Here is a 27,643-nt window from a genome sequence, read left to right on the forward strand (position 1 = left end):
TTCCGGTAGAAAAATAATTTAATAAAGGGATAAGTTTCAAGAAATATCTGTATAGTAACAACATTTTAAGTAAAATGTCCACAAAAATATACACGTCTAATGTGATTATACAGAAGTTTTCTGACAGGTCCTGTTTTAAACTTGGTTCAGTCCATCTAGGTTTTCAGCTAGGAAAATCCTTCACTGCTATCAGACATCCTGGGATATATCAGTTTGCACAACAGAATCATACGGGAAATGTTTTCTAACTCATTTTAGGCTCATACAAATAAACTTAAGAGTGTAACAGTCCAGAAGAGATCAGGTTATATCATTAAAAAAAAAAAGTAAATACAAACAAAGCAAGCAAGAGTCAGCCGCCTAAGGGACATCAGCCCTAGAATACGCACCACACTTAACACTGACACAGCTGGGAAAGGAGAGGGATGAAGGAGAGATGGACAAGAGAGAGGAAAATCCCAGGAACTGTGAAACTGCTAAAGGAGGGGGCTATAGGGAGGCTAGGGAAAAGCACACACAAGACCAACATATTTCTAGAAACTGGACAATTTTGCAACATAGAAGATAAGCTAATTGCAGGAAGATGAAAAGGAATCAGTGGAGAATGTTTATTTCTTATTTTTCCAAATGGCTACTGAGCGGTAGAAGTAGCAGGTCTGTCCAAAAGAGCCCTCACCAGTAGTGCCAATTCAGCTGAACAGTTCCAAAACTGATGCACTTCCAGGACAGGAAAAAAATAATCCAGTTACAGAAACTGAAGGATGCAAGAATACAGTAGAAAAATAAAGAAAACACATTCCACCAGCAGAGGACAGGAACGAAACACTGAAGAGGAGATGCCAAACAAGAGATATCAGTTTTATCAGAGGGAGATGTACATTGCAACAAAAAGCAAAACAGGAAGAACAGAACAAAAACCCATCCCAGAGAAAGAAAATGAAAATTGTTAAAGAAATAAAAGGACGCACATTTTCCAAAAGATTTTTGTTTTATAATCAATTTTTTTTTTTTACAGACAACTGAAGCACACCAATAATTTTGTGCGAAAAATATTTTTAAATAAACTTTGCTCGTTCTCAATTTTTGTACATTCTGATATACATATGTAACAAGGTTTATGGCACTGTAACCAGGATCAAAATCATATAAAGGAACAAAATAATTGCTCTCATTTATCCTTTCTGAACCAAGCCGGCTGCCGTTACACTATTAGACTTTAAAAATTAACTTCTTATTAGTGGGCAGCCAACTCTAATTGGTTTGAACACTCAAAACAAACCCCATATTATTATTGCACAAGAAGCCAGTGAAGGCATATGGCATAGAATGATCAAAGTCCCTTACTGTTAAAACCTTACATCCTGAAATAGAAAAATAGAACTGGAACATGAAACACGCCAAATAAACTTTTTTTTTCCTTCTTCTTTAGTTTGAGTCAGGAGTGTGAAAAGTGCCTTGCAGAATTTTTTAGCTGCTCCGATTTCCTTTGCATCAGTGAGCATTTTGCTAGGTTATCTTTAGCAAAGCCTTTGCAAAACGAAGGCCCATAGGTTTAGGGGAGGTTTTTTTCTGCTTTGTGTTGGCTGTTTGTGTTTTGTCTTCAACTTAGGTTTCTTCAGTCTATGAACCTGCACAGACTACTTAGCCATAAACTCTACAAGTAGCTGGAGAGGGGGGAAAAATAAAAAGAAAAGCCCAATATTTCTTCTTGTTTTGATTTTAAAAACTACTCCTTTTGCTCCGAAGCCTCCCTGCTCTGCCGGCATCTGGGAAGAAATCACAACAGCATCCCAAACACGGCGAAGTTCTTGGATCTTTTAAAAACCTTTCCTTACAAAAAAGGTTTTTACTCACAAAAAGTTTGCCACAAAACCCCCCCCTTGAAAGCTAAAAAGAAAAACCCACAACCCACCCATCACTGCCCCAAATCAGAGGAAGAATAGGTTAACCCCTTCATTGACCGCCTCCTCACAGCTTCGCCGTCACACGACGGTCTCTACGCCGATCAACTTTGGTGTGAGGATTCGTGGTGTAACACCGTTGTTTAGATCTTCTTCAAACTCCAGTAACTGCCCCATAAAGTTAAGGTTAGGGGAAATGATTGGTCGTTTGCCTTTTACAAATTTATAGGCATCCGTCATGGTCATGCGCGTGTGCTTCATTAAGTATGCAATAACTATGGTGGCAGATCGGGAGACACCAGCCTGGCAGTGGATGAGGAGACCTTTTCCACACTGATGAGCTTCTTCTGGAAACGAGAAAGGCAGAAGAAAGTAAGGGTTTTGCCAGTTTGTAAATAAGAAAAAGCTCAGTGCAATTAAGAGTAAAACTGTATGTGAGAAGTCCCTGTATCTGATTACAAGCACAGCAGCGTTTTCTCCCCCTCCCCTCCAGCCTGACTTCCTTCGGGGTTTCAGAGTAACTGAATGTGAAACACGCAGGGCGGTAACACCAAAAACCCTCCCATTCACCTTTCTCTGAGACCCCCTGCCATGCTGCCCATGCGTGCTGCCAGGCAGCAGTTATTTAGAGGTCAAGGCCCGTGACAAGGCAGCTCAGACTCCATCTCCACCTCTGTCGCAACACCGCTGTGTTACCTTGGCATCTCGACCTCCCTGTTTTTCAAAGCAGGGCACCACCTTTTCAAAAAACAGGTATTTTCAGATTCAATCCATAACAATACGTCTGTTTCAAAGCCCGATGCTTTGAGGCTTTTGCAAAGCTACTCTTGAAACGAGCTTCAATGGGGCACTCTGCTGCGTGTCTGCAACTGCAGGAGCTGGGTGACACGCACACACGCTCTCCACCAAGATGCACCTGGGCAGGATTTAGGGAGGACAGAGCCCCTCCAGCCACATACTAACAGGACACGAGAAAGAGAAGAGTCACTACTATATCATCCTCTTCTCCCACAGCACGCTTTTATAACAGGAGGTTAAACTTCCAAGATGCGACACTTCAACCTATTTCTTTTGTTTCAATCCACAGGAGGAGCACAAATTTAGTTTGCGAGTTTTGGCATGAATCCACCAATCCTACCCCACATGTTCAACCTGTATTGTGAAAGCACAAACGAAGCCAACTTCCCTCTAGACATTTTTGCCAGTTAATATTTCAGAAAGCTGAAACGCTCTAACGCATTTTGACACACTTTCCCAAAGAGTTTTTGATGATTTCACTTCCTATGGCTTTAGTCTTAGCTAACCCTGGGTTCAGTTGTGTTTTTTTCAAGACATATTTAAAGAAACATAGGCCAATGATCTGCTGTTTAAACATTTCCAAATCTTCTCAAATGCAATTTAAAGCTTACCCTGAGGAAGGGAAAGCTTTGACTTGTTACCTCCCCAGCTGGCTGGGTTTGCTATGGAGAAAAGTATTTCTCCATTGAGAGTTTGTTTATTAAAAACAAAGACAGACCCTCAAGCCATAATTATTACAAAGGAAAGTAAAATGGGGTTGGAAACCCTTTCTAAACCTTTTCAGAGCAAGACTGCTTCCTCTGCCCTTGGTACAGTCAGAAGCCAAACACCACCTTTGGGAGCCCTGATCCTGCATCTCACAGGGGTGCTGGGTGCAGAAATCTCCCTCCCACCCCCAAAGGGCCTCGACGGAGCTTTGCCGTTTCTTTACGTAAGCTAAAACTATTGCACCTCCCCATCTCAGTAAAGTTTAAGGTTTTACTGGATTTCTTGACGCAGCTTTTCTTCCCAAAGGATCAAAGCAAGGTTCCCTTCCCTTCACCCAGAAAGGGGCACTCACCTTCCCGCGCACAAAAGAATCAGCGGTTTGGGGAGCTGACAGCACTGCTGGTAAAGCCAGAGGATGGGTTAGGCACACTACAGAAAATTTTGTTTTAATTATAGATCCTTTGGTGCTCTACAGCGTAGAGGACAAGCTCAGGGGCTCTGGGTAGAAGCTCCCAGAGGTAAGACTCAAACCTTAACGTACCCTCCATCTGAACCACAGCATAAGCAGTGCCCTACCCGTTCCCCGTCACTGCAGCAGCATGGGCACAGACCGCACGCACCAGCGCACAAGGACCCCCTGCCAACTGCCACAGCCAGGCTGGGCCGACCAGCCGTCTGCTCCAGAGCAGCCAGACCCTGCCCCCCGGCAGGAGCAGGTGGGCTCAGAAGAACATGCCAAGCTCGGACGTTGTGCCCTGGGACCCAGTCGCACAAGGGGAGGCCCGATCCCTGCTGAGCCAGAGGGCACCTCCACAGAGCCAGCACAAGCAGGCTTGAGTTTCAGGAGCTGGGTACCCACACCCTGACTCAAGGGCCATGAACAGTGATGGTCTGGGGGAAGATGGCTCTGCACCCCCTTCATCACAGCGTCAGCTAAGGCCCTGAGCTGTGCCACAGCACAGAAGCACGCTTCCTTTGTCTAGCCCTCCACCATCAAGCCTGAAGAGACTTCGGAGCGATCAAAAGATGTTGGTGAAGAGATTAGCCCAGCCTCAGCACAAGAAAATATAATTATGTCAGTGGTTCCCCCAGCGTATTTCAAAAAATCTCTCAGGACAGGGGAAGCACGAGGGGACATTCACTGTACTGCAAAACCTGGGCCCACAAACATATAGAAAAGGCCAAGGAAGGGAAGATCCTCAAAAGCTTCCAGTATCATGTGCTGATGTCCTCACTGACCAGCCTCGCTTAAAGAGGCCATCTGGCCTTAGCCTAGACGACCAGCCAGAGCCGAACACAGCCCTGAACTTGGCTTCGGGTTGTGGATCATAGCCAGGGTCAGAGCAACGTGGGTAACGTTGCTGGGTCATTTCTTCTGCAACCTCCCCAACCAGCTGCATGCCTGCGGTGCAAGCTCTCACCCAGCCTACAGGGTTTAGAGGCTCATTAATACAAGCTCTCATCGCAATCCACCCATCCACACGCACACTCTGAAGTTACAAATCTAAGGGTGGAACAAGTGAAGTGTGAAAGTTTGTTAGCTTTCTCTGACATTAAGTTAGGAAAGACTCAGCCATCATTAAGAATAGTTACTATGAAAAAAATCAGCTGGAAGCCACTGTGGAAACTAGGAATGCAAAGGAATCAAGAAGAGGGGATGAAAAATGTCTCAGGTTTTCTGGGGTTTCCTGAATTTGGAAGCAGGCATCACTATCGCTGGATAAAAACTGTATCCCCGGGCTACTTAACTGGGTATGCCAGAGATGAGAATGAGCAGAAACAAGAGGTGCTCAGCATTTCTGACAAGCTAAACCAAAGTAAATACGGCCTTTTGCAGCCTTCAGGGTAGTTAGTGAAGTGTAAAATTCATTCTAGATTCTTGTAACAGGTAAGAAAGTTAAAAAAAAAAAAAAAAAAAGACCCAGACAACCAGAAAACAGGCGTATTTCCAGTCAAGGGTAATTACCAATGAACTCAAAAGCCTCTTCAAAATACTGCCTGAGATTCTGCTTGTTGCTGTCAGTGGCCGGGAGCCGCTTGTAGTTGAACATGCCTTTCTCGTAATGGTACAGGGGCAGGTGGGTGGTCACGTTGATTACGTAGCCTATGTTCATCCTCTGCATTTTCTCCAAGTCCTGAGCATCGTGCTCATTTCCGAGGAAGAGGAAGGGCAGGATGGGGGTGAGCTCAGCGTTCTCGATGTCTGGTGTGGTGGGGATTGACTGAGGTAGCGTGGGGGGCACGGCAGACGCACCGCCCCCTCCTCCCCCCTCCGGGCATTCTTGCAGCTGGAGGGAGTTATCGCAGAGGTTTTCGTGGTTCTGCTTGAAACCGCTGAGTCCTCCTGGGAAAAGAGACCAAGCAGGTATTTTGGTTAGACACCCAGAAGTCGGCGATGCTTTGGACCCACCTTTCTCAAGAGAACACACTGGGGCCACCAGGACTGGAGCTAGCTCTAATGTCCCCACCACTGTCATGGTGACTGATGCTGGGCAAGGCCATCAACAGCACGGTGGCATGAATCAGCGGCACACATTGTCCTCCCTTCCACGAGGCCGACTGCCAAGGAACATGCTCACAAACACGCCTCTGTGCGACACCAGTGTGTTGGGGCTGCCTCACCTATGAGCCCCTGAGAAAAGGCAAAAACGGGGGGAGGGGAAGGACGGGATGGGACAAAAGGCATTTTTCCAGGAAGAAAACTACGAGCAAATGGGCTAGCAGCACACCAAAGCAGAGCAGCTGGAACAGTCCTTTAGCTTTACCTGTCCACAGCAGATTTGCCTGCCAGGAGCAACCCCCCCATCCAACACCCCCAGGGAGGGGTGGGTACAGCTCCCACCAGCATCGCTGCAGGGAACGGAACTGGACCTAGGCATTTGTGCAGTCAAACAAAGGAAAACCTAACAGCGACTGAGGGGCTTGCTTAACATGTGGCAAACAGCTCTCCTTTTTCTGCCCCAGTTGCCTGAAAATATCTACCAAGAGTTATTTTTAGGACATTAATATGGATTGGGAAATGGATCCGAGGAGGGAGGGAAAAGTCACTTTTTTGGCTCGTGCGTCCCCTGGCTCTATTGCACATCTTGTTGGCTTTTTCAAGCAGCATTCCCCCCCCCCCCCCCCGGCGCTGTCTTTTTTTTTTTTTTTTTTTTCCTCCTTCAGGAGGGTGGCTCCACAGAACTGGAGCAAGAAAAGCAGACCTTCTTTCTACACCTCATTCGGCAATTACATCAGCCCCAGGCTCCCCACCTGCCCGGTTTCCATAGCGATTACACAAAGCACACAATGACATCAGCTGGCATGACATCAGCTCTTTGAGCACAAACAATACAAGAAGAACTACTTTGTGTAAGGCCTTTGGTAGGAGGCTGCGTTCCTGGGAGCCACTGATGTAATGCTAACAGGTGGCTCCTCCACAAGAAAAAGGCGGAAAGAGGAGAAATGCAACGATATATCCCCCCCACCTCGCCTGCAAAAGCACACGTTGATGTTGTACTAGGATACTTGGAGTCATGCACCACGTTGAGACAGGCCAAGTGCTCAGACTCAATTGCACTTGGTTAAATGCAAGCCAAAAAAAAACAAACCCCAAAAAACCAAACCAAAAACAGGAGGGGGGAGAACTACGCTGAAATTACTAGAAAGAGCTACACTAGCCAAAATAAATGCTGAATGTCATCATCCCGATAATGTTATTTTAAAAAAAAAAAGTGAGAAAGGTTATTTGTCTTTTCCATGCTCTTTCACAGTGACCTAGTACAGAAAGACTTTAAAACAGAGCAAAACACGCTGTCACACGGGCTCTGGATCAGGCACACCAAAGGGTTTCAATGCTACGTGGAGCGCTGCAACCCCAGATGTCCACGTGGGTGCCCACAGTGCAGCACCCACCCAGGGACCACCTCTGTGCCCCACGCAGTACTCTATGCACATGAGGCACCCAGCCTAGGTACAGCCACCCAAGCCCCTCTAATACAAGTGCGCTTTTTATTGTCCAGGCTTTTGTCCTTCACATGCTGCTAGGAACTCATTTTCCCAGGAATCCTTGAATTGCCCACAAAACACAGAGTATTCCCCCTGCCTCAACAGCATGCTTGTCTTCAGCTGCTCCTGCTGTTCACAGGACACAGCGCAAACAGATCTGCCTTAAAGATCTGTACTCGCAAAGCTGTTACAACAGAGGACCAGGATAGAAGGAAGAGCAAGGACAAAAATCTGAGCTCAAGTGCCAACCACACCACCCGGCCTTGATGGGGTCGAAAAGTCTTCTCAGTTTGCTCAAGAAAAGCAAACAAGACTATGGTCCCCAAGCCAAAGACATATGAAGTCTCATCCAAAGCAACAGCCCCAGCCTGGAGTCTGGGTTAAAGGCTAATGCCCTAATCCACGTTCCTGTCCTTCTGCATAGGCAAGCAATCCTTTCAGCTTAAATATTGCTGTTTAAACAATAACCAGAGCATGCTGGGATTTTCAGGAAAAGCCCTGAAAAATAAGTGGCTTCAGTGACTCCAGATCTCACACTCATTTTCCATCTCTCCCGCAGCCTTCTGGGAGTAAGTGGCCATAGGCAGAGGTAGGATCCCATTGCTTCGTCACTCAGGTGTGGACACATAGATGGTGTGTCAGACACCATCCTGCATCACCAGCCACCTTGTAAGATACAGCTAGAGAGTCTAGAAGCAAGATTTTTCACCACCTGTGTTCTCCTTTTGGGGCCTCTGCCTGCCCTGCTAGCCAAGAGACACTATTACTCCTGCTACCAACTCCTCCTCAGCGTGAGCTTTAGTCCAGCAGATGAGAACAGGGAGGAGAGGACAAGAGACCATAACACTGTGCAGAGCTCAGTGTTATTACTGTACCCAGGAGACATCAAGAGGTACAGGGCAATCACCACCACTCCAGCAGGAGCATCACGCTAAAGGATGGGAAGGCAACCCCAGGTGTGCCACGTGGAAGATGCTGAACGAGCGGAGCAGCCAAACACACAATAACTCCACCAACAATTTTTCTCCTGACGTCTGCCAGTGAAGATGTCACCTTTCCTAATGTCAGCCCACATCCCCCCCGCCTTGTTCTCCCTCATATGAGGAGGGAGTTAAAATGTCAGTTCAAGCAATGTTTAAAGTACCATACCCCAAGCAACTCTCAGAGCAAACATCCCCGAAACAACACGTTCCTGGGGAGAGGATTACTAACCTGAACTGGCCGAGACATGTGAGCAAGGGGGGGACTGGACAGGTACCCAGAAAGAATGCAGCACGATGCAGTCACAGAAGGAAACTGAACTCTAAAGCCAACTGCAGGAGCTTCACTTGGATCTGCACTGCCATACGAGTCATGCAGGTCCCAGAACAGGATCCAGACACCTCATGAGTGCTGTTCCCTTAATCCAGTCTCAGCATGCTCACCACACACAATCCTTGCTCCTAGCTGATTTATGAGGCACTAGTGTAATTTAAATGGAGCTCATGCATGCACAACGCTCAGGTTTTTCTGAAATTTTGAGACTACTTCCCAAAAAAGGTCCAGCCATTCATTACGAACAGAAAGAATCAGAGGGACAGACTTTCCACATGAAGGTGCTTGAACACCCTGTGCATTGTATTTACATCTGTATCCCTTTGTCAAGCAACTGCTATTTCAGCACTTAAAGCAGGGGTCCTCAAACTTTTTAACCAGGGGGCCGGCACGCAGATGAAGTGGCAGGAGGTCATCTGCGGCTGCTTGGTTTCCCTCCCCAACCCCCGGCAGGGTGTGTGTGTGTCTGTAAATACCAGGGGCTGGACTGAGGACCCGGGGGGGGGGCGGGGGGGGAGGGCGCGTATCTGGCCCACAGGCCATAGTTTGAGGACCCCTGATTTAAAGCCTTCATGCAGTGGGAGAGGAGGTGGGAGAGAAGAGGCCATACCCAGAGAAGGGGCCAACACATAGCTACTACAAGCCTGGTCATCTAAGAGTTGATCACAAAATTCCACAAGGACCAAGATGTATCACTGCTACTAACAGCAACACCAGCCCACAAGAAAGCTCAAGGCATGGATGCAGACTCCACTCATGGTGTAACAGAAGCTGATCAAGCCTTCCCAAACCTGGGGCACGAAGGAAGTGTGACAGAGGGCAGAAACAGGGAGTATGGAAGAGCAGCATAACCTGGCCGAAGCCTCTCCCTAGCACAAAAGTAAGATGCATTTTAAAAGCAGTTTTTCAGCTGCTATTTGCAATATGCAAAAAGCATAGTCATTGTATACATACATACATTCGCTGTTTACAGGCAGCCTAAGCAGAGAGGCAATATAATATAGCCCCCAGGAAAGACCACCAGCACGCACAGCAGTGCTGTTTGAACAGCCACGGAGCCTAGACTCAGCTGTGCAGCCACCTTTGGTGACACACCAAGACACCAGCAGCCTGATAAGCAAATCTTCGATCTTCACTTCCCCAGAATGTCATGCCTGTAACCTGTCTCTTCTTGCTTTAAACATTAACACATTGCTTTAATAACCGAAGTACAGCAGAAAAGCCTGAACCACCCAGCCAGTCTGACGCTGCCCACACGTGGATGCAGAGAACATGCCAAGCGCTTTTGTGCACACAGTGCTCCGAAATGGCGGCCAGGCAAGCTTTCACAGGGGCTGAACCTACCCGAGTCTACACGGAGATGGACATGAAGGATGCCCAGCACACTGGGGAGCCCAAGGTATTTCTTCCATAAGGAAAAGAATCAATAAAGCAGGACGCTTTGTGGCAGATGGCCTTGCCTGCTATCTAGTGGAACAGGGTAAAAGACCAAGGGCTCTTGCCTGCCATTGATGCAAGAGCCAGATATTTTTGCACTTATTACTGCATCACATCTTCCAGCGTCCTGCCCTGCCGTAACAATTACTGAGACACAACAGACTTTGGATTGTCCAAGACCTCAAAACTTTTAGGAAGTTTCAAGTCAGCACTGTAACATGCTCCAGCTATTCACATTTGTTTGCTCAAGTTCTTTGGAGCCATCTAACCGTAAATATCTCAATGCTGCTCAAAGTCCCCCACCAAGCAGGCCCCAGGCAGCAGCTGCACCCAGATTGCCCAGCACAGAAGCCCCCCAGGAGCCCAGGGCTTGCACCAGCACTATGAGGCCAGGTGAGCAGCTGGATGGGAGCCAAAGCACCTCTGAACAAATAATAAAAAAAAAAACACAACCAACACCACCCACAAGCAGCATGGTGCTTTCATAAGAATCGTGCCAATCATGGTGTCTGTCATGTGCCACCAGAAGATGGCAAATAGAAGGCAAGGCAGGCACAAAGGTAAAAGCAGGTTGCTCAGTGCCTGCCATACAAGAGACCGTGACCTTGCACTAGAAGTGACCATCTTCAAAGCAAGCAAGGACAAAACCAGACCTTACCGGCACACGTTTCATACAACTGCTTTGTTGTTGTGGTTGGTTTTTTGGTGTGTGGGTTTTTTTTTATTATTTTTTTTTTTTTTTAAGATTGAAAATTAAAGCACAAGGAGTACAGCAACACCTGCCCTCCTTTTCTGTGTCTTCTTTGGCACCTCTTTCAACCATCGCTGCTGCTCTGTGCTGTGTGACTATATGCAAACTAGGATGTGGGTTTACAATACGTTTTGGTTGATTTGCAATATGTTTCCGATCTGGAAACAGGCTCTTACCCCACAGTAAAGGGAGTGAAGTGACCTTGTTCCCTCCAGTGAGGGCTTACAGAGAGGCAGTTACCATGAAATACCCTCGCCATAAAGCCATACCTTGCATTACCTCACTGGCGTGGCCATACTTTGTTCTGAGCATGGCAGGTACTGGGTGTTCCCACTACAATTACAAACAGGAACATTTTTATACATGACAGACTGCCCATGCAGGATCCGCATTTAGACAGAACACGTGGTCCTGGGAGACAAATAGACCTTTTATACAGCTTTCAAAGCTGTCCAGGCAAATTTCTGGATCTGCTCATCCTCGATTACAATACCACAAAGCCATCTCAAAAAAAAAAAAATAAAATAAAACCAACACACACGCAATAAGAACACAGATCCCAGGATGCTGTGAAGTATCAGCAGAAAATACATTTGGTCTGTAACTTCCCCTCCCCTCGAACTGCTGGGCTTTTGCAGGGGGAGCAGCAAAGAATTCCACAATACTGGGGTTCTGGCCACCAAAGGCTTCACTCCCTCAGGAACAACTCCAAGTTTTAGAACACCCACACTCAGCATGTGCCCCATCAGGACCGACACACCACACTGAGCCCCTGCAGCTGCGTTTGAGTGTGTTTAAGGTCAGTGTTACAGCCAGCGTTTGAGACAGATATTCAGACAATTGGTGCATATCTGTTTAAGATGACGCTTTGAATTTGTGCAAGTACAGCCTGTTCCTTTAAACCTGTGACCTCATTTATTTACATTACTGCAGAAAAGCACTGCCAGAAGCAACAGCTGATGACAGTCTCATGTATTTTTCCACTAAGACAACAATTAAACTGCTCCTGTGTTATTAATGAACAGATGACTTTGTGTCAAGTTGATTCAAAGTGCAGGATGCCTCAAGGTTAAGCAAACATGACTCCAGCATGTAAAAACAGAGGCCAGGTACTACCCAGCCACTTCCACACCTGGTGCTGCGCCTTTCCTCAGCTTGGCAGGAGGCTCCAGGCCCCGTCAGTGCCCAGAGGTCCTGCTGCAGGGTGGCACACTGGTGCTAAGCCACCCCCACTTTAGTGCCAGCATTCCGGCTGGTCCCATAGCACGGGCAGGAAACTATGGACTGTAGCACCATACTTGAGTGAGATGCACTCACCTTTGAGCACTATGCTTCTGGTTTTGTTTTTTCCTTACTGTCACATATTCCTCACCTTTGGCTCAGGCTTCAGCAGGTAGTTTTGCTTTCCTTGTGCTGACCTTCACATGACAGGTTTACAGAGGGCTGAGGCTGGCGGAGCTCACTTGGAGGCAACCTCTTGTCCCCAGATCACACGTCTCTGGTAGAAGTGCCTTCCCACGCCACGTGAGCCAGCAGCGCAGGGACACCCCATGCGACATCGCTCCCCTCCGACACAGGTACGTTTTTAGTAGCAAATCCACTACAGCTTGCTTCCTTCCACCAAGGAAAAAAAGAACTGTACAGTCTGAAGCAGAATTCAGCCAGTATAAGCCAAATCCACTCCCAGGATGTGGACAACTGCCCAGGCCACCTCTTCATACCACCAACCAACACAGCCACGTCTGCAGAAGTTTATGGCTGTACACAAAGGATCTTATATCTGGGCCATAACCAAACCAAAGGCTCACTACCTTATCTCCAATACCACCAGATGACATGGAAAGAGTAAAAGCAGGAGAAAAGCACCTAACTCTCCATATTTCTTCTGCAGCACTCCCTTAGCCTTGAGAAGGGGTAGGTCTACTGCAAACCAAAGGCACCAGCAGGGAGGGCGTGGAGGCACTGCGGCTGCACCCCCAGAGCACGAGAGCTAAGCCCACCTTGCAGCGGAAGAGCTAGCCACCACACTGTCCCACAGCTGTTTGCTGGCACCGTTTTAACCATAGCAAAGATGGTTTGTGGTGAATACTGGGGACCACAAAGAAGGGATGCTCAAATTTCCTGAACACAAGACAGCCACTCTCCTTGTCCAAGCAGGGCTCCACTCACTGTGGTGAAGAACTGTCCTTCCCACACCTCTTCTAGAGTAAGAGGGCTAATCCAAGCAGGTCATTGTAGGAGCACTCCTACTCTCCAAGACAGATGTCCTTCTCACCACAGCTGCTGCTGCTGAGCAATGCTCAGGGCTTGCCCTTACCACTGCAGAAAGCTCAACGTGGTTGAAAATACTGTACTTGACCATACCGTGGGAAGCTGAGATGAGAAGGGCAACTCCCTTCTGTCAAAAGGGGTGGGGACTGATCAGACCACACTCACCCAGGTGATGGTAGGAGTTGCTCCTTTGATTTCAAGGAAATTGGGCAGGGGGGTTGGTTGGTTGTGTCTATAACACTGGAAGGAGATTTATGTGAGGTCAAGCCCCCAACAGAGCACAGCCCATCCTCCTGCAGTACAAGGAGACCACAGTGACACCAGGACTGCTTTACACATTACCATTCCAGCTGTTAAAGAAAGGGGAGGAGAAATTTTAAAAAAATTAAAATTCCATCCTTTTTACAATGTAAGTATCCATATTGTCCTCAACAACCCATGCTGCCTTGGCTTCCAAAATCAAAGGCATAACTGAAAGTTTTTCTATTTCTCTTGCTACCAGCAAGCAGAATAGGTCTAACTTCCCGGTCCTGCGAGTGTATTTCTCACCTGTCTGCAGGAGGTTCAGAAGACCCATCATAGGGTTTCTTTCCCTGTTGTCCACAGAGCATCAGCCTTGCTGCAAAAGATTAAGCTTTAAGCAAACATAAAAAGTAAAAGTAAACATAATTCACAAAAGAACAGCTTCCACCTAGATACACTCAGTCTAATCTAGTCACTCCCTCTAATCAAGCTGCCAACAGCACTTAAAAAAAAAACCAAAACAACCTCCTGCATTCCGGATAACTTGCAAGGTCAGGTTTTTTCCATGTGGGAACTACCCTGAGAGGTCAGTTTGTACACAGATTCTGGCCTAGAAGAGTTACAAGCACATCCTTGACAACTGCTTTGAGGTCCCTTTAGAAGTCACGAGCGTGATGCTGGATAAGGAGGAAAGGTCTCAGCACCAAGGCACATGTGCGCACGTTTACACATTCCTTCTAATTCCATCTCACTACAGCTCACACCCCTTGCCACGGCACATCCTCTCCTGCTGGCCTTTGCGGTCCCCGGCCTCATCTGCTTTTATTTTGTACTTTGACACCAGGCACAGCACAGCCGGCTCTGTCCGAGGGACACATCCAGGGAAGCAGGGAGAGGTCTTGGAAAGCCCCTTCCGCGCTGTGCCAGCGATGCCGGCTCTGCCCAGCTCCACTCCCAGCTCCTCCTGTCCCACCACCACCTGCTCTCAGCCACACTGCCACACTTAACACACGCCTTGCTGCTTGTCACCATCAACTCTCACGCCTTCGCTTTTCTTCTTCTGAGGACCACTACGTCATCCAAATTAGTTCCGATTAGAAACAATCAATAACTTATTATTTGTTTTTTAACCTGCCACACTAGGGAAACTTTCTGGGTATTTCAGTTTGAGATTTTTTTTTAAATTTTCTCTTCCTTCAACTTTGTTTTTCCTTGGACCCTAAGTTTTTGGCCCAGGACACCCACACAAATCCCACATGTCCCTTCCCTACCCAACTCACCAGCTTTTCCAAGAGATGCCATTAACTTCTGGACTCCTCAGCAGCCTGTCCAGAAGCTGCTGTGAATACCTCTGTACCACATCTCTCATTTCAAGACACCGGTTCCAGCTTGTAACTGGAAATCTCCCTTTGCTGAGCGAGTACCGCATCTGCCCCTTTCAAAGAAAGGGGGAGACCGAGGGGCAAGGGAAGGAGCATTCACAGGACAGCATCCTTCAAAGCGCTGCATCATCCTTGGGGAGCAGTCAGGAAAGTGACTGGTACAAGGATTAAGCTATACAAGAATGTAAATAGGAACAAGACAAGAAACCCTACGTCCCAAACAGACTATGGTGACGATTCCGCAGCCACAAAGATTGGACTTACCCTCCCTGGAGGGCAAGCATTTATAGCAGAAACTCAAAATTAGACACATTACAACTTCTCATAGCAAAAGTATGCATTCCCATGGGGATGCAGGCTAACATAAAGTCCAATTAAATAATCACTGGAAATGTCGGCATAAACCCTGAAGGAATACATACTTCTACTGTGAAATGCTCCCACTGGAAATCGTATTAACAAAAAGGTCATCAAGAAACGCTGAAGCTATGTACAAAGGAGGCAGGGGAAGCGAGGGGGGAGGGAACAGAAACTATTTTAATGCAGTAAAGATACCACAAATGGTTTTATATTGACAAAAAGCTAGGAGTTTGTTTTCACAGACAGAGGTAGAAAAGACCAGATTTGTCCAAACCACTAGGTTTATTTTGTTTTGGTTTCTAACCTACCACCAATTCTCCCCCTGCCCATCAATCACCACATGCATCCCTCAAGCAAGTGGCCCGTTTGCCCAGGAGATGGCCAGCGGCCGGTGTGATAGCACACGAGCACAATGAAGAGGGGCTTTGACTCAGTGTATCTGAAAAGGGAGAGGGGTCCCGACACTGTGTCGGACATCTGTAATCCTGGATGCATAGGAGTGGACGTTTCTGTTTAATTTGCATGTTTTAGAGAACACTGACATTTTCATGGTTCAGCCATCCATTTATTCACTTTACCCTTTTAAGGGCAACCTCTTCAGGACAGCTTCTTTCCAACGACAGAACAGGCTGCTTTCTTTCTCCTGAGGATGAACACAGGCGCTCTTTTCCAGCCCAAGCTACTGTTCCTCCCCATCACGAACAGCAGCACTATTTGCATTAATATGCAATGAAAACAGGGTGCTGATACACCACGCCAGCATCTGGGAGTGCCATCCGTTCCTGTTGGATCTAAACTCAGAGTTCTAGAGTTTTTGGCTAGAAATAATAGCAACATCTGGCTCTGATTTGACGCTTTCCAGCAAGTTATTTCAAAGCACATGAAGAAAACCCAGAGAAAATAAAGGGTGCTGTCTCAACATATCCTAGTCCCACACTGTCCAAAAATAAAAGCAACAAATTACTGAAACTATCAGGGTGCAAGCCAGCCTCCACTCTGACACGAACTTCAGGGCCAGCCCTGGCAGCACTTAAATCCCATTCCTCATGATCAGGGAGGCAAGGCTGGTCCCTAAAAAACCCCAAAAGGCGAGAGAAAATTGACCCAGTTTGCATCTACATACTCCACAGTCAAGGGGAAGGGGGAAAAAAAAAAAGGTGGGGGAGAGGCATATTTACAGAATCCAGAGCTAAATAGCAATCAAACAAGAAATCTCTTCAGCCAGGTCAAAACTAACCTGTGTCTCCTTGTCTCCACAGGTGAGTTAACACTAACGTTTCCCAGGAATCATAAGTATTGTGTTATCCCATTAACAGAGATGTCATGCTGCCTTGCAGGACTAACACAAACACCTATGAACCTAAGATAAACCATCACATTAAGTGGGTTTGCACCTAAAATAGGCCTGCAAGTTCTAAGCAGCAGCAAAATGTTTACTCTTTCCATCAGCTGAACAGACTCCCATTATATTAGCAGAGACCAAGAAGAATTAGAGCCTACCACTGACAGGGTACAGGCCAACTGCTCTAACAACATCTTTTGCTTTAAAAGACTATTGGCATATGTAACACTATATGTAAAACACTACTGGCATAGCACTTATGTAAGGCTTAATATCATGCTTTGGCGTAATAAACTGGAGACAACCAATTCAGCTGATGACAGAAGCCTGCAAGTTATCTTCTATTTTCCAAATCTCTTTCAGCCATTGTAAAAAAATAAATATGGTAATTCATGTGTGGACAAGGAATAACATTTGTTCTTTTTTTTTTATTACCTTTAATTAGAAGCAGTTCTTCTCTGTTGCAGCAAATCTAGTGGGAATTAACCCAGGCGTGCCGTAGACTTTTTAAAACTAGAGCATAGTAAAAGAGTTGGAACTAATGTGTTCAAATCACTGTATTATTACTATTCTCTTAATTTATTTTTTCCAATTTCCTCCTTCAAAGCCATTATCTTGGAAACAGAGTGATGCATATGTGCAAAGCAGCATCTAACCGTAGTGGGAGCAGCGGCTCCCAAGCCCTCCCACCCACTGACCGCATTCATGCTGTGTGTCCCCCGCAGCAGGTGATGACAGATTTACAGCCACTCGGACTGCACTAACCCCAGAGCCCTCCAGTGGGGACAGCCCCAGGCGGGGGACACATGGGCTGGCTGGACCCCAGCCAAGGGAGCTAGACAAGGCTAGCGTTGCCCCAGGCAGCGGGAATTGGAGGCTCATTCCTTCAGGACAAGAGGGACTTGGTGGCACCCAGACCTACAGGGTCCCAGTTGCTCCGCGCAGACTTGCTGGTTCAGGTGTCCCAGGGGTGTGTGTGCAGAGACATGTTCTTAGGGGCACCACTAAAAAAAAAATAATAAAGTGCCAGGAGATCAGAAGCTTGCACCCCCCCTGGACCTTGGTCTCTTCACTGGGAATGGACCTTTCCTTTCCAAAGGAGGTAACCTGCTCAGCCAAGCTGAGAAAGACATGAAAACAAACCTTGAATTTCTAAAAGAACAAAAACCACCTAGAGGCAAATCAGAGCCTACAGTTTATCACTTCAGCTAAAACGCGCTGTTAAGGGAAGAGGGGAAGGGGGTGCTGCCAAGTCTGTCTCCCACTTTCTGCAGCAGGCAGCTGCGTTGTCCCAGGGCACCGCCGTGACGGTGGATGAACCTGGGTCGGCCATGCTTGGCACTGACGGCAGCGAGAGGAGCCTAGTGTTAGAAACCGCGCAAAGGATAGAAAAAGAAAACCCAGGCAGATTAAAATGACTTATCCAAGGCCTCGCAGCGAGTCTGCTGTGTGTGCTTAGTCACAGAGCAAGAGAATAACTATTGCACAGCCTTAGCCAGAGCTCCCAGGCCCCGAGACTGCCCTGCTACCTAGGCACGGTACAGATACCTCTGGCCAGGTTACTCCCCTCCTGCAGCCCACGGGAGAGAGGCTTACTTCTCCCATCTCCCCTCGCCTCCTTCAAGCCCCAAAATGCTGCTTAACAGTTCCAGAAGCAGGTCAGAGACCACCTTCTGGAGGGACACGTGCTCCTGGGGAACCAGCACCTTTCAGAGATGGTGAGGACACACCACATCCAACCTCCGGTTGTTTCGGGACATGAGGCTGCCTTAATCAGAGACAGTAACTGAAGCAAAGAGTTTCCTGTACTAAAAACCTCACAGAGCATTAAAAAAACCAAACCGCAACAAGCCCCCACAGCTTCACTAAAGCGTGGGGCATTGATCAGCCACCCTGCACAGAGACCACAAGCACCCCAGGACTTCCCAGCTGCAGAAATAACCCCGCTGACCACCCCCACCACCCACCCCCCCCCGCTGAGGGGCACAGCCAGGACTGCTGGCCAAACCCGAAGGCACTGGTGCACATGTGAGCTTCACCACCACAGCCGTCAGCATCCACGGGACCAAGGCCAGAGGAGAGGCCAGCCAGCCACAGCAAGCGCAGCGCCCAGGACAGCACCTTATCCAGCCTCCTCTCAATGGGACTCTTCCAGCTCTGACTTTCAGGTAAGGTGGGGAAAGGTGACATCCATGACATCAACTGCTCTTCTTCAAGCCCCAGTTTACCAAACACCTTCATGGTACCAAGAACCTCAAAAAAGTTTAACTTTTACAGCAGAGGTGTTTAAAAACTGCTGAAGACAGATTCAGGTGACTGCCTAGAAACAGAGCTCCGGGTAGAAAACAGCTTGTGGTAATTCAGGTCAGCCTTGCAATTCCTGTAGCCAGGACTCTCCCAAGCCCACCACAGACTTCCCAGACAAAGCCAAAGCACCACACATATTCTTATCTTTTGTGCAAAAGGATAACGCATTAGGTCATCTTCACAGATTACCATAAGTTATTTCTTTAAACTGCATGAATTCTATAGCCCTGCAAGCCCATGCTGAATATTTGAAAAATAACACTTCCCTCCTGGTTGGCCAGTAAACATGCAAAACAGACAAATGTTAAGACTGTGTGCCTGCTGCTCCTATTTATGGCATTTCTTCACTTCAGAGTTACTTTCATAAATAAAAAGAATTAATTATAATATGGCTTTTTACCAAGTAAAGAAAGAATCATAGCCTCAAGACAAGCGGCTGATCCCCCACTTCAGATGTTTTGTAAAGACAAGGTGATCTCACTGAAAACTTTTGTGCTCCTAAGCCTAGGAAAAACATTGGCTGCTGCTTTGGAAGGCAAACAACCCACGTATAGCTTTGAAGAAGAAAAACAACCAAAAAACACACACAAACCCAAAACCCCAGAAGGTCCACCTTTATCAGTTAAGACCACTGAAACCTCAAAGAGAGCTACTCTTCCACCTCTCAAAAAGGCTGTGCTCACCTTAAGGATGAGAAGCCAGAAGACACCAGCAAGGAACTCTATAAAGGTTCTACTAGTCATGTCTCACCTCCAGCAGGGTAAGGGCAGCACACGAGGCACTCAGCTAATTATAACCCAGTGCCTCCTGCCTACCAGCAACGCTGCAAGGGATGTCGCCCCCAGTTTAAAGAGAACTGGAGCCACATTCTTCTTTACAAGCAGAGGCATTTGCCTAATGTAACAGTTTGCATACCCTTGGAAGCCAAACCAAGAGTCAAGAAGCAAAGCTGGAGAGCTTAAAAAAAAAACACAAACAGGAAAAAAAAAATCCCCTTCTTGTTCCCCTCTTTCCAAGGCAGTGTCGCTGCCCTCTTCCCCTTCAAGGCCAGTTAAAATGTGACAGGCACTGTGCGAGCCAACACTTGGAACTCTCAGATGCCATCGTCTGGGAGGGGGTGCTACACTTTCCATCACTGCTGGACAATCAAAATTTAGAGGCACACTCCTGCAGCTGCATCTCCTCAAAGTCCAGAAAAGACTGGCCTCCAACCACACTATTGCCCCTATTATCTATATGCAAAAGGTATAGACACACACAACCAGTTTTCAGGTGTTGTGGCCAGTAAGATTATTCATTCCAGTGGAGGAGGAGATGCTTTTAAGCTCCAGCAATCAGTCTGAAAACTGAAGGTGAAATCTCAGCCCCACCAGAGCCAGCCGAAGTTTTCCCCCCCGCGTGACTGATAGGGTCAGATTTCCTCAGCAGCGCAGCAGGAACATGCTTTCAGTTTTAAACACACTGGACACTTCACACACAGTACTTCACACTTAAAAATACACATTTCCCTATTACAACCATGACTTAATAATTATTCAGTGCAGATCTCTGGTGGAAGTGAGTGCCAGGCACGTGTTTTGTCGGTCAGCTGGAGTTGTTGAAGATCACGTCAAGTTTTACTCTCACACTTGTGCAGTGTAATCCAATTAGGGTTTAAAGTAACACCAACACTGTTAAATTATGCTATTAATAATAATAAATAATGTATTTGCAACAGATTATGACCAGGTCAAGTATTCCAAAGGCAGCTGATCATAGTGCTTTACATGAACATGGGACAGCATAAAACAGGTACTTATTCCCTTTATAGGTGTCTCTATCCTCTGTAGTTGTTTCAACTTTGCTGATCAGTGACTTCAGCGTGGCAAGAGAACCGAAGCTATTCTTAGACTGTGGCAGAAAGCACGAAGTGGTTTGCTGGCAGGTCTTACACTCCCCACTACAATGACAGCAAGTCACTTCATTTATTTCCCTGTTAGATGAGCAACAAGACGACTGAAAGCCAGAGCATAAATAAGCTCCTCAGACCAGGAACAAGAACAGAGAAGCAACCAGCTGTTATCACCACCAGCCGGTTCCTCCCCATCCTCCTTGCTGCAGTCCAGCCACCAGTTCATAGCACATGGGGGAAAAAAAAAACCCTGATTATTTGCCAAATTTTTCACCTCTGCTTTCGAGTTTGGTGTTTACCTGCAGTCAAACACAGAAGCCTTTTAAAAAAAAACGGAACACAAGACTTCAGCAGGTTCACAAAACTCCTGCTATTGAGGCTCAAAGGCAGAGAAGGAAGGGCAGGATGAAGACAATTCTACCAGGCACCAGCCAGGGAGACAGAGGCAGCTCCTCTTACGCTAAAAGCTGTTGAAATGTGTTGGCACAAATATTTCAATTTTTCATGTATAGATTTAATTTAACTTGGAAGAAGAGACGCTCAACTGCAAACTTAAAACATTTCATTCTGTGTAAAATAATACTTTCCATCTGAATGCAAATGAATTTCCCACTTCCTAATTTTAGGTCCCAGTAGCAAACTCAAGCACACAAACCCCCCAAGGCTCCAGGTCACTTTTGCTATGAGCGGAGGTGCTCAGGGAAGGCAGAGATGCCTCACCGTTGGGTTTGCAGGGTAGAAAGGGGCACAACCCTGCCAAGGAAGACTGCAGCTACCGAGCCAGCATGGGGCCACACTAACCACGCTCTTCCTCCCCAAATTCAGCAAAAGCTTTGCCATTGGCCTCAAGCAGAACTGACACTGGGTTTTCCTCCTCTCCTTCCCATTGCTAAGCAAAAGGAAAAAAAAAAACAAACACACACAAAAAGAAAGGCCTTTAGGTTTCAGTAAGCATGCAATACCATGGTCTAGTACAAAGGTGTGTGGGTGCAGGGGAAAACGTGACTTCTTCCTATTTTGTATACAAAACAGACCAAGCAGCAGCTTCAGCCCTGACAGCTTCGGCTGCCTAGAGCCCATGTAGCAGCACTGTGAAGTACATGATTTTTATTTTATTTTTTTTAAATACAGGGTTTATGCCTGTCTCAATTGCTGTTGCGCCTTGCGAACAAAGAAATAAGCAAATCTTTGCTTCTAAAGAGCTTAAATCAAAATTATGCAAATGTTCTATTTATGACAAAAAGGAAGGCTGTGTTAAAGGAAGCAGCAAAGAGAGGCTTGGATAGGAACAGCGGTCTTCAAATCCCCCCATACCACGGCATACATAAGACCCCAACACCCTCGCCACAGTGCTAGTTTATATATTGGTCTGCTACATTAAAAATAAATCAGACCACCTCTTTTTAACTTGAGCCTAAAAAGGTGCCCCATACATACATTTATCCAACAGAGCATGGCCTGGCCTTTGGAAACAGCAGAGTTTCTCTGCTGCTTAAAAAGACTCGGGCACCTAAAACCAAAATGCAGGCAGGGCCACGTTGCTACCCCAGCACACTGTAAGCCAGAGCTGTAACTCAACCCTCAGCGCTGCCGATCGGATTCGCCCCACAACGCGACACCACGCCACGAAAATGGCAACGGGGCTGCCGGCTGACAGGCAGCACCAAACATGGAGAAGGTGGCACCGGATCAGGGGGACATGAACTTGGACAGCCAGGCTAGCAACCAGTGTTTGCAAACACAACACCGGGGATCAGATGGGCTGGCAATAAATTAGGACCGGATTGCAGTGAGCAAAAGAAATTACTGGAAATAGATGGAGGCAAAGAGGGCTCCCCAGCTAACCCCCATTTCATTTCAGTGCCTGAACCCAGGGATGCACACAGGCCAGCTCCAGGGCTGCTGAAGCATGATGGAAAAACCACTATCTGACAAGTGGAACTAAATAACGAGCCCTTCCAGCACCACTCCTCCGGCCGGGAAACTTAACCACAGCCTTCCTAAACGCTGCTTTATCCTATGCTTGACTCCAATCGGCCCCAGTTTGAGCTCCACTTCAAAGAGGGGGGAGGAGAGTTAAGATGACGGGGGATGCTCTTTGCTACACATTTCCCAAAAGCCCCAAAAGCAAAGGATGTCTTCTAGCATGCTTCCAGGTATGTTGGAAGAACAGTCTGGGGAGGGGATTTCTGCTAAGCAGGTCTTCCAGGCAGATGCTGATATTTGTCAGTAGTTGAAAACAAAAAACAGCCCAAGCAATCCCACAAGCACTCTGTTAAACCCAGCACCGTGCCCAGGGGCAGCTACCAGCATTGGAAGATGAGAACAGGTACTGCCCACGGGGCCCGACAGCTCACTGCTGCCCAACTATGGCTCTGCAGCTCTGTCCCAGCCAGGATCCTGCTACAGGTACTGAAAAACTGCCAGTTTGAGGCCCAGAGGAGCTTCAATGTTTTCAGAGTAACACAGTGGAAAACCGCCTTCAGCATCCCACTTTCCCAAGGATACGAAGATTTGCAGACTACAACCATGTATCTCATTGCAAAGGCTGTACAACAGTATGATTACCACCAGAAAAGCAGGACTTAAGTAGTAACCTCACTCTGCCAAGCACCTCCTCTCCCTCTTTTACAGATGAAGAGCACCATCATGACCAGAGAGACTCAATAAAAGCATACTGGAAACCTGCAGCAAGTATCAAAGCAAGCCCAAAATGACCATACACTTGCTGGGAGCAAGGAGAAAGTTCAGTGCAATTTTAAGCTTCCACATGATATACCCACAGAGGAGTATCTCACAGGACCCTTAACTCCTCTAAAGCTATGAAACTAACAGAAGGGGATAAACTAGCTGCCCAGTCCACATTGTGCAGGCTGGAAGTAGTAAGCTGTACAGAAAAATTAAGTGAATTATAGACATACAGTAAGTATAAGCTAAGCAACAAATCCTTCCACAGCTCCCCAGGGCCACAGCCAGTCTCTGCCAGCCATGCCTCTGACTGGCGTGAACACCCAGGGGAAAGGAGACTCAATCTAGAGGGCAGCATTGTTATAAATAGGAGGTGCAGAATAAAGTGAAGAAAGGGAAGTGACCTTGGATGCTGCCTTAATTGGTGGGGCTCGTCTACCCCTAAGCATTAAGGGATAGGCCAAACACCACATTAAACCAGGAGCCTTTAACAGAAAACCATATATATATATACAAGCATGCATACATGTAAACACAACAAATTTCAGATCACTTTTTAGACAAAGTAGCTCCCTCTGTCCATTATTCTGACCCCATACCACCATAACAAGGCTTGATCGCTCCTCAGGGTCTGCTCACTGGTCCATGATGCAACGCTTCAGGCCAAGCGGCCTCCCTCGTCTTTCTTCCTCCCTTCTACTCACCCACTGCTCATCTCCAGCACCCATGAGTTCAGTTCTATACAGACTAAAATAAGGCTGCTAAGTAAAGGTCAGTCTAACAAGCTAAGAGAGAAGTACACCCTCCTGGACCTCCGCCCCTTGGGTTATAAATACACAGAGCAAGCACTGGGGGAAATTCTTTGTCTGCACAGACAGACACCAGGAAGCACGTTTTCTCCTCCTTCCAGTTCCCACCCCCTCTGCTACTCAAGGACAACAGTCAGAGAAAAGCAAGCATCTCCCTGCTACCAGCTCCATGACTTGTCCATGGAAGGCATGTGCTTTGCCACCGGTCACTCGAAGCACACAGGCCTTCCCAGAGATAAGCAGACACTTTCACAGTTCAACCATCAGCAAGGCTGACACCAGAGTACTCGCGCGGCAAAGCAAACCATGAGACTAGGCGTGGGCAGAGAGGAGAATTACCTTTTAGGACTAGGGGTTCCTTGCCCTCTCGCTTGAGTGACTCCAGCACTATGTGGAGTGGCTGGGAAGGCATTACTCTGCTTGGCTCATTGGTATTCTCATCATAAACTATGATTTCTTTGGAAAAGATCCTCTTGAAGGAGTCCTTGCCTTCCCGACAGGAGATCAAGTCCAAGACTGTGATCTTGCCCTGCTGGAGCCTTCTCCGGCTGATCTTGTCAGAACAGTTAATGTGGACAGCCCCTTGAATGTGGCTCTTATTATACTCCATGAACGGCCTGCAGTCAATGATGACAGGCCCTTGGTTCTGTTGGTGGCTCTTGCTGCATTTGGTCATCTTCTTCGCCAGATCATTGGGGTAAATGATTTTGATGCTAGTGAGTTGCTTGGTGGTGCCCGAGACTGGGCTCCCCACCCCACCCAGTGGGCTCAAGCTGCCAGCGTTCTCATTGCTGTTGACCATTTGGTTGGCAGGGCAGGTGGTGGAGGCTCCGGCGCCGCTGGTGCTCGCTTGAGTTTGGGCCTGAGTGTCTTTGTCGTACGTTGCCACAGTGCAGCAACTGGCACTGCTGCATCCACAACTCAGGGAGCGTGCAGAGCCGTTAGATGAGGGCATATACGTGAGATTAGCAGTCTTTAGGGACACGACAGCTGTGCCGAGCAGACTGGAGTGGCTCTCACCGGCAGAAGAGGCAGATTCAAGATAGCTAGAGTCTAAACAAAGGTTGAGATCCTGAGGTCTCACTGGCCTTGAAAGTGCCACTACTACCCTGTCGTCTAAAGGAGATGGAGGCATGAGGAGGCTGAGCACTAGCAAGTTAAGAAGAACTCAAGATCACCCTGCAAAAAAACAACAACAAACAAACAAAAAAACAAAAAGGGGGGGGGAACGGGAAGAAGAAAAAGATGATGAGAACAGATCATGAAATCACATAAGCTCGTAGAAAGAGCAACTTACTTTGCCAACATCCAGTACCCACGGGTAACAACCCAACAACCCCTTCTGACAGTAGCTGCCAAAAAACCTTTTCCAATCCCACAGCAAATACTTCAGCTATCTGCACGTGTGCACATGGCACGCAGAATACACACGACTAGCCTGGACTGTGCAGCTACACCCAGGAGGAGGCATTTGTCTACATGCAGATGGTGCTGAGCTATTCTGAAACCCCAGGCTGCAAGGCACGCAACTGATAATGACAGAGAGGCACGTTCTCTTGTTCCCATCACTTACTGCAAGGGAAGCAACTACCGGGCTGACTCTACTACTGGGAGGAATGTACAAGAGCTGAATGTGTCAGTGGTGATGTGCAACTTTTCCAGCAAGCTGGAACAAAATTAGCTTGTGAGTAAATTCTCTGAGAGGTTACAAACTTGAACACAAAAAGCTAAATTAAAAAAAAACAAACAAAAAACCTGGGAGAAAACAGGAAAATGAGGTTCTGGAGAACTTCACGAAAAGCAAGCACGCACCCTGCACTTCCATCACCCGGTTAGGGAGGTGACTCCAGCCCCAGCCCCGGGAGGGCTGCTGTCCCCCCGCAGTCCCGGAGGCAGCGGGCTCCCCCCTGCCCAGCACACTTCACAGCTTCTAGAAAGGGGGGGCCCCTCGCCCCAGCCAAGGTCAGTGCCCGCCCAGCCCTGGCCCTGCCGCTGGCGAAGGGGCAGCGCACGGGATCCGCGACCCCCCGCTCCACTAGCGGGGGAAGGAGCCACCGAGAGCGAAGCGGCCGGAGGCAGCCCGGCCACGCCGCCCCCTCCCCCGCCTCTCGGGGGGCGGCTCGGCTCTCGCCGGGGAGCGCATCCCAGCAGCGACTTCACCAACTCCAGCGGCTGCCCCGGGGCGGGCGGCTGCCCGTGCCACCGGCTCGCCTCCCCACCCAGCCCCGCACCGGGCCCGTCGGGAAGGGGTGCGGGGATGCCCCAGCCCGAGGAGCGCAGACCCCCGCCCGGGAGGCGCTGCCAGCACCCGGCAGCCGCTGCTGCACGGAGCAAACCCGCGGGCAGCGGCGGAGTGCAGCGCACCGGTGCAGGCGGAGGTCCCGGCCGGCGAGGGGGGACGGGGGGGCGTCCCAGCTGTCCTCGCCCTCCCAAGCGCCACCCCCCCACCCCTCCCCGCTGCTCGGGAAAAGGACAAACGAGCCCCGTGCGCCTTCGCCCAACGCGCCTAAAATCCATTGAATAACGGGGGAGCGCGGCCGGCTGCCCCGGGCTGCGGCGGGGACACGGAGCGAAGCGCAGGAGAAGCGGAACCTCCAGCTGCGCCCCGGAGCGCGGGGACCCGGGACGGCCGCCCCCCGCGCAGCGGGCCGGGCCGGTGCTCCCCGCCGCGGCAGCCGTGCCCGGGCTCCCGCAGCCGCCGCGTCCCACTTCCCCGCACTCACCGGCGCGGTGCGCTCCGGCCCGGTGCCCCGCGGTGCGTGCTGTTGCTGCCGCTGTTGGTGTTGCTGCCCCTGTTGGTGCTGCTGCTGGTGGCGGCCGCCGTCGCGCCTCGCGCCCGCTGCCCCGCGCGCCACCAGCCCCGCGCTCCGCGCGCCGTCCGCACCATCCTCGTTACTTTCTCTTTTGCTACCGCGTAAATGTACGGCTCGCCGGGGGCGGGGCAGGCGGTGACGGGCGGCCCCGTTGGCCAATGACCGCGCGGCGGCCGGCGGCGGGGCGGGGCCGAAGGCGGGGTCGGCCCGCCGGGCGCCGGGGCGGTGATGTCATCGGCAGCCAATGGGGAGGGCGCGGCGCCGGCCCGCGCCCCGGGGCAGCAGCTGCTCCCCGTTGACAGGCGGAGGCGGCCGGGCCGCGCGCCCCCCACGGCAGCGCCCCCTGCAGGACGGGGTGTGCACCTGCGGGGCCAGGGGCTGGGCTGGCCGCTGCTGCCCACCTGCGCACCCGCGGAGGAAAGCCGCACACACAGAAAAACCCCAAACCCGACAAAACGTGCTAAACGTCCCCAGAGCAGCCCCTTCCTCGGACAAAGCCACACACGTCCCGGTGGCCCCGGGCCCGCCGCCTCCGGGGCCACAGCACCGCGCCAGGGAGCTGCACGCCGGGGGGCCGCGCCGCCCCCCGCCAGCAGCACCCCCAGACTGCCTGCCAAAGCAAGCTGACAGCGAGCACTGGC

The 27,643-nt window shown here is 49.0% G+C and overlaps 1 protein-coding gene across 1 annotated transcript; it reads right to left on the reverse strand.

Moving 5' to 3' along the window:
- On the reverse strand, positions 1–27,066 carry DUSP10 (dual specificity phosphatase 10). The gene is made up of 4 exons (XM_055725875.1): positions 26,913–27,066; positions 24,529–25,368; positions 5,374–5,751; positions 1–2,248 (listed from the first exon to the last, which is right to left on the reverse strand). Exons 2-4 carry the CDS (start codon positions 25,322–25,324, stop codon positions 1,983–1,985), a joined length of 1,440 nt encoding a protein of 479 aa, XP_055581850.1. The 5' UTR covers positions 25,325–25,368; positions 26,913–27,066; the 3' UTR covers positions 1–1,982.
- Positions 27,067–27,643: the final 577 nt, after the last annotated feature.

This window comes from Falco cherrug, chromosome 13 (assembly GCF_023634085.1).
Source record: "Falco cherrug isolate bFalChe1 chromosome 13, bFalChe1.pri, whole genome shotgun sequence".
Taxonomy (NCBI): Eukaryota; Metazoa; Chordata; class Aves; order Falconiformes; family Falconidae; genus Falco; species Falco cherrug.

Coding starts and splice junctions, on each gene's coding strand:
- DUSP10 (XM_055725875.1), bottom strand. CDS start 25,324: ATGCCTCCATCTCCTTTAGACGACAGGGTAGTAGTGGCACTTTCAAGG. Junction 5,752..24,528: donor GGAACCCCTAGTCCTAAAAG/GTAATTCTCCTC, acceptor CTCTTTTCCCAG/GAGGACTCAGCGGTTTCAAG. Junction 2,249..5,373: donor AGAGGCTTTTGAGTTCATTG/GTAATTACCCTT, acceptor TCTCGTTTCCAG/AAGAAGCTCATCAGTGTGGA.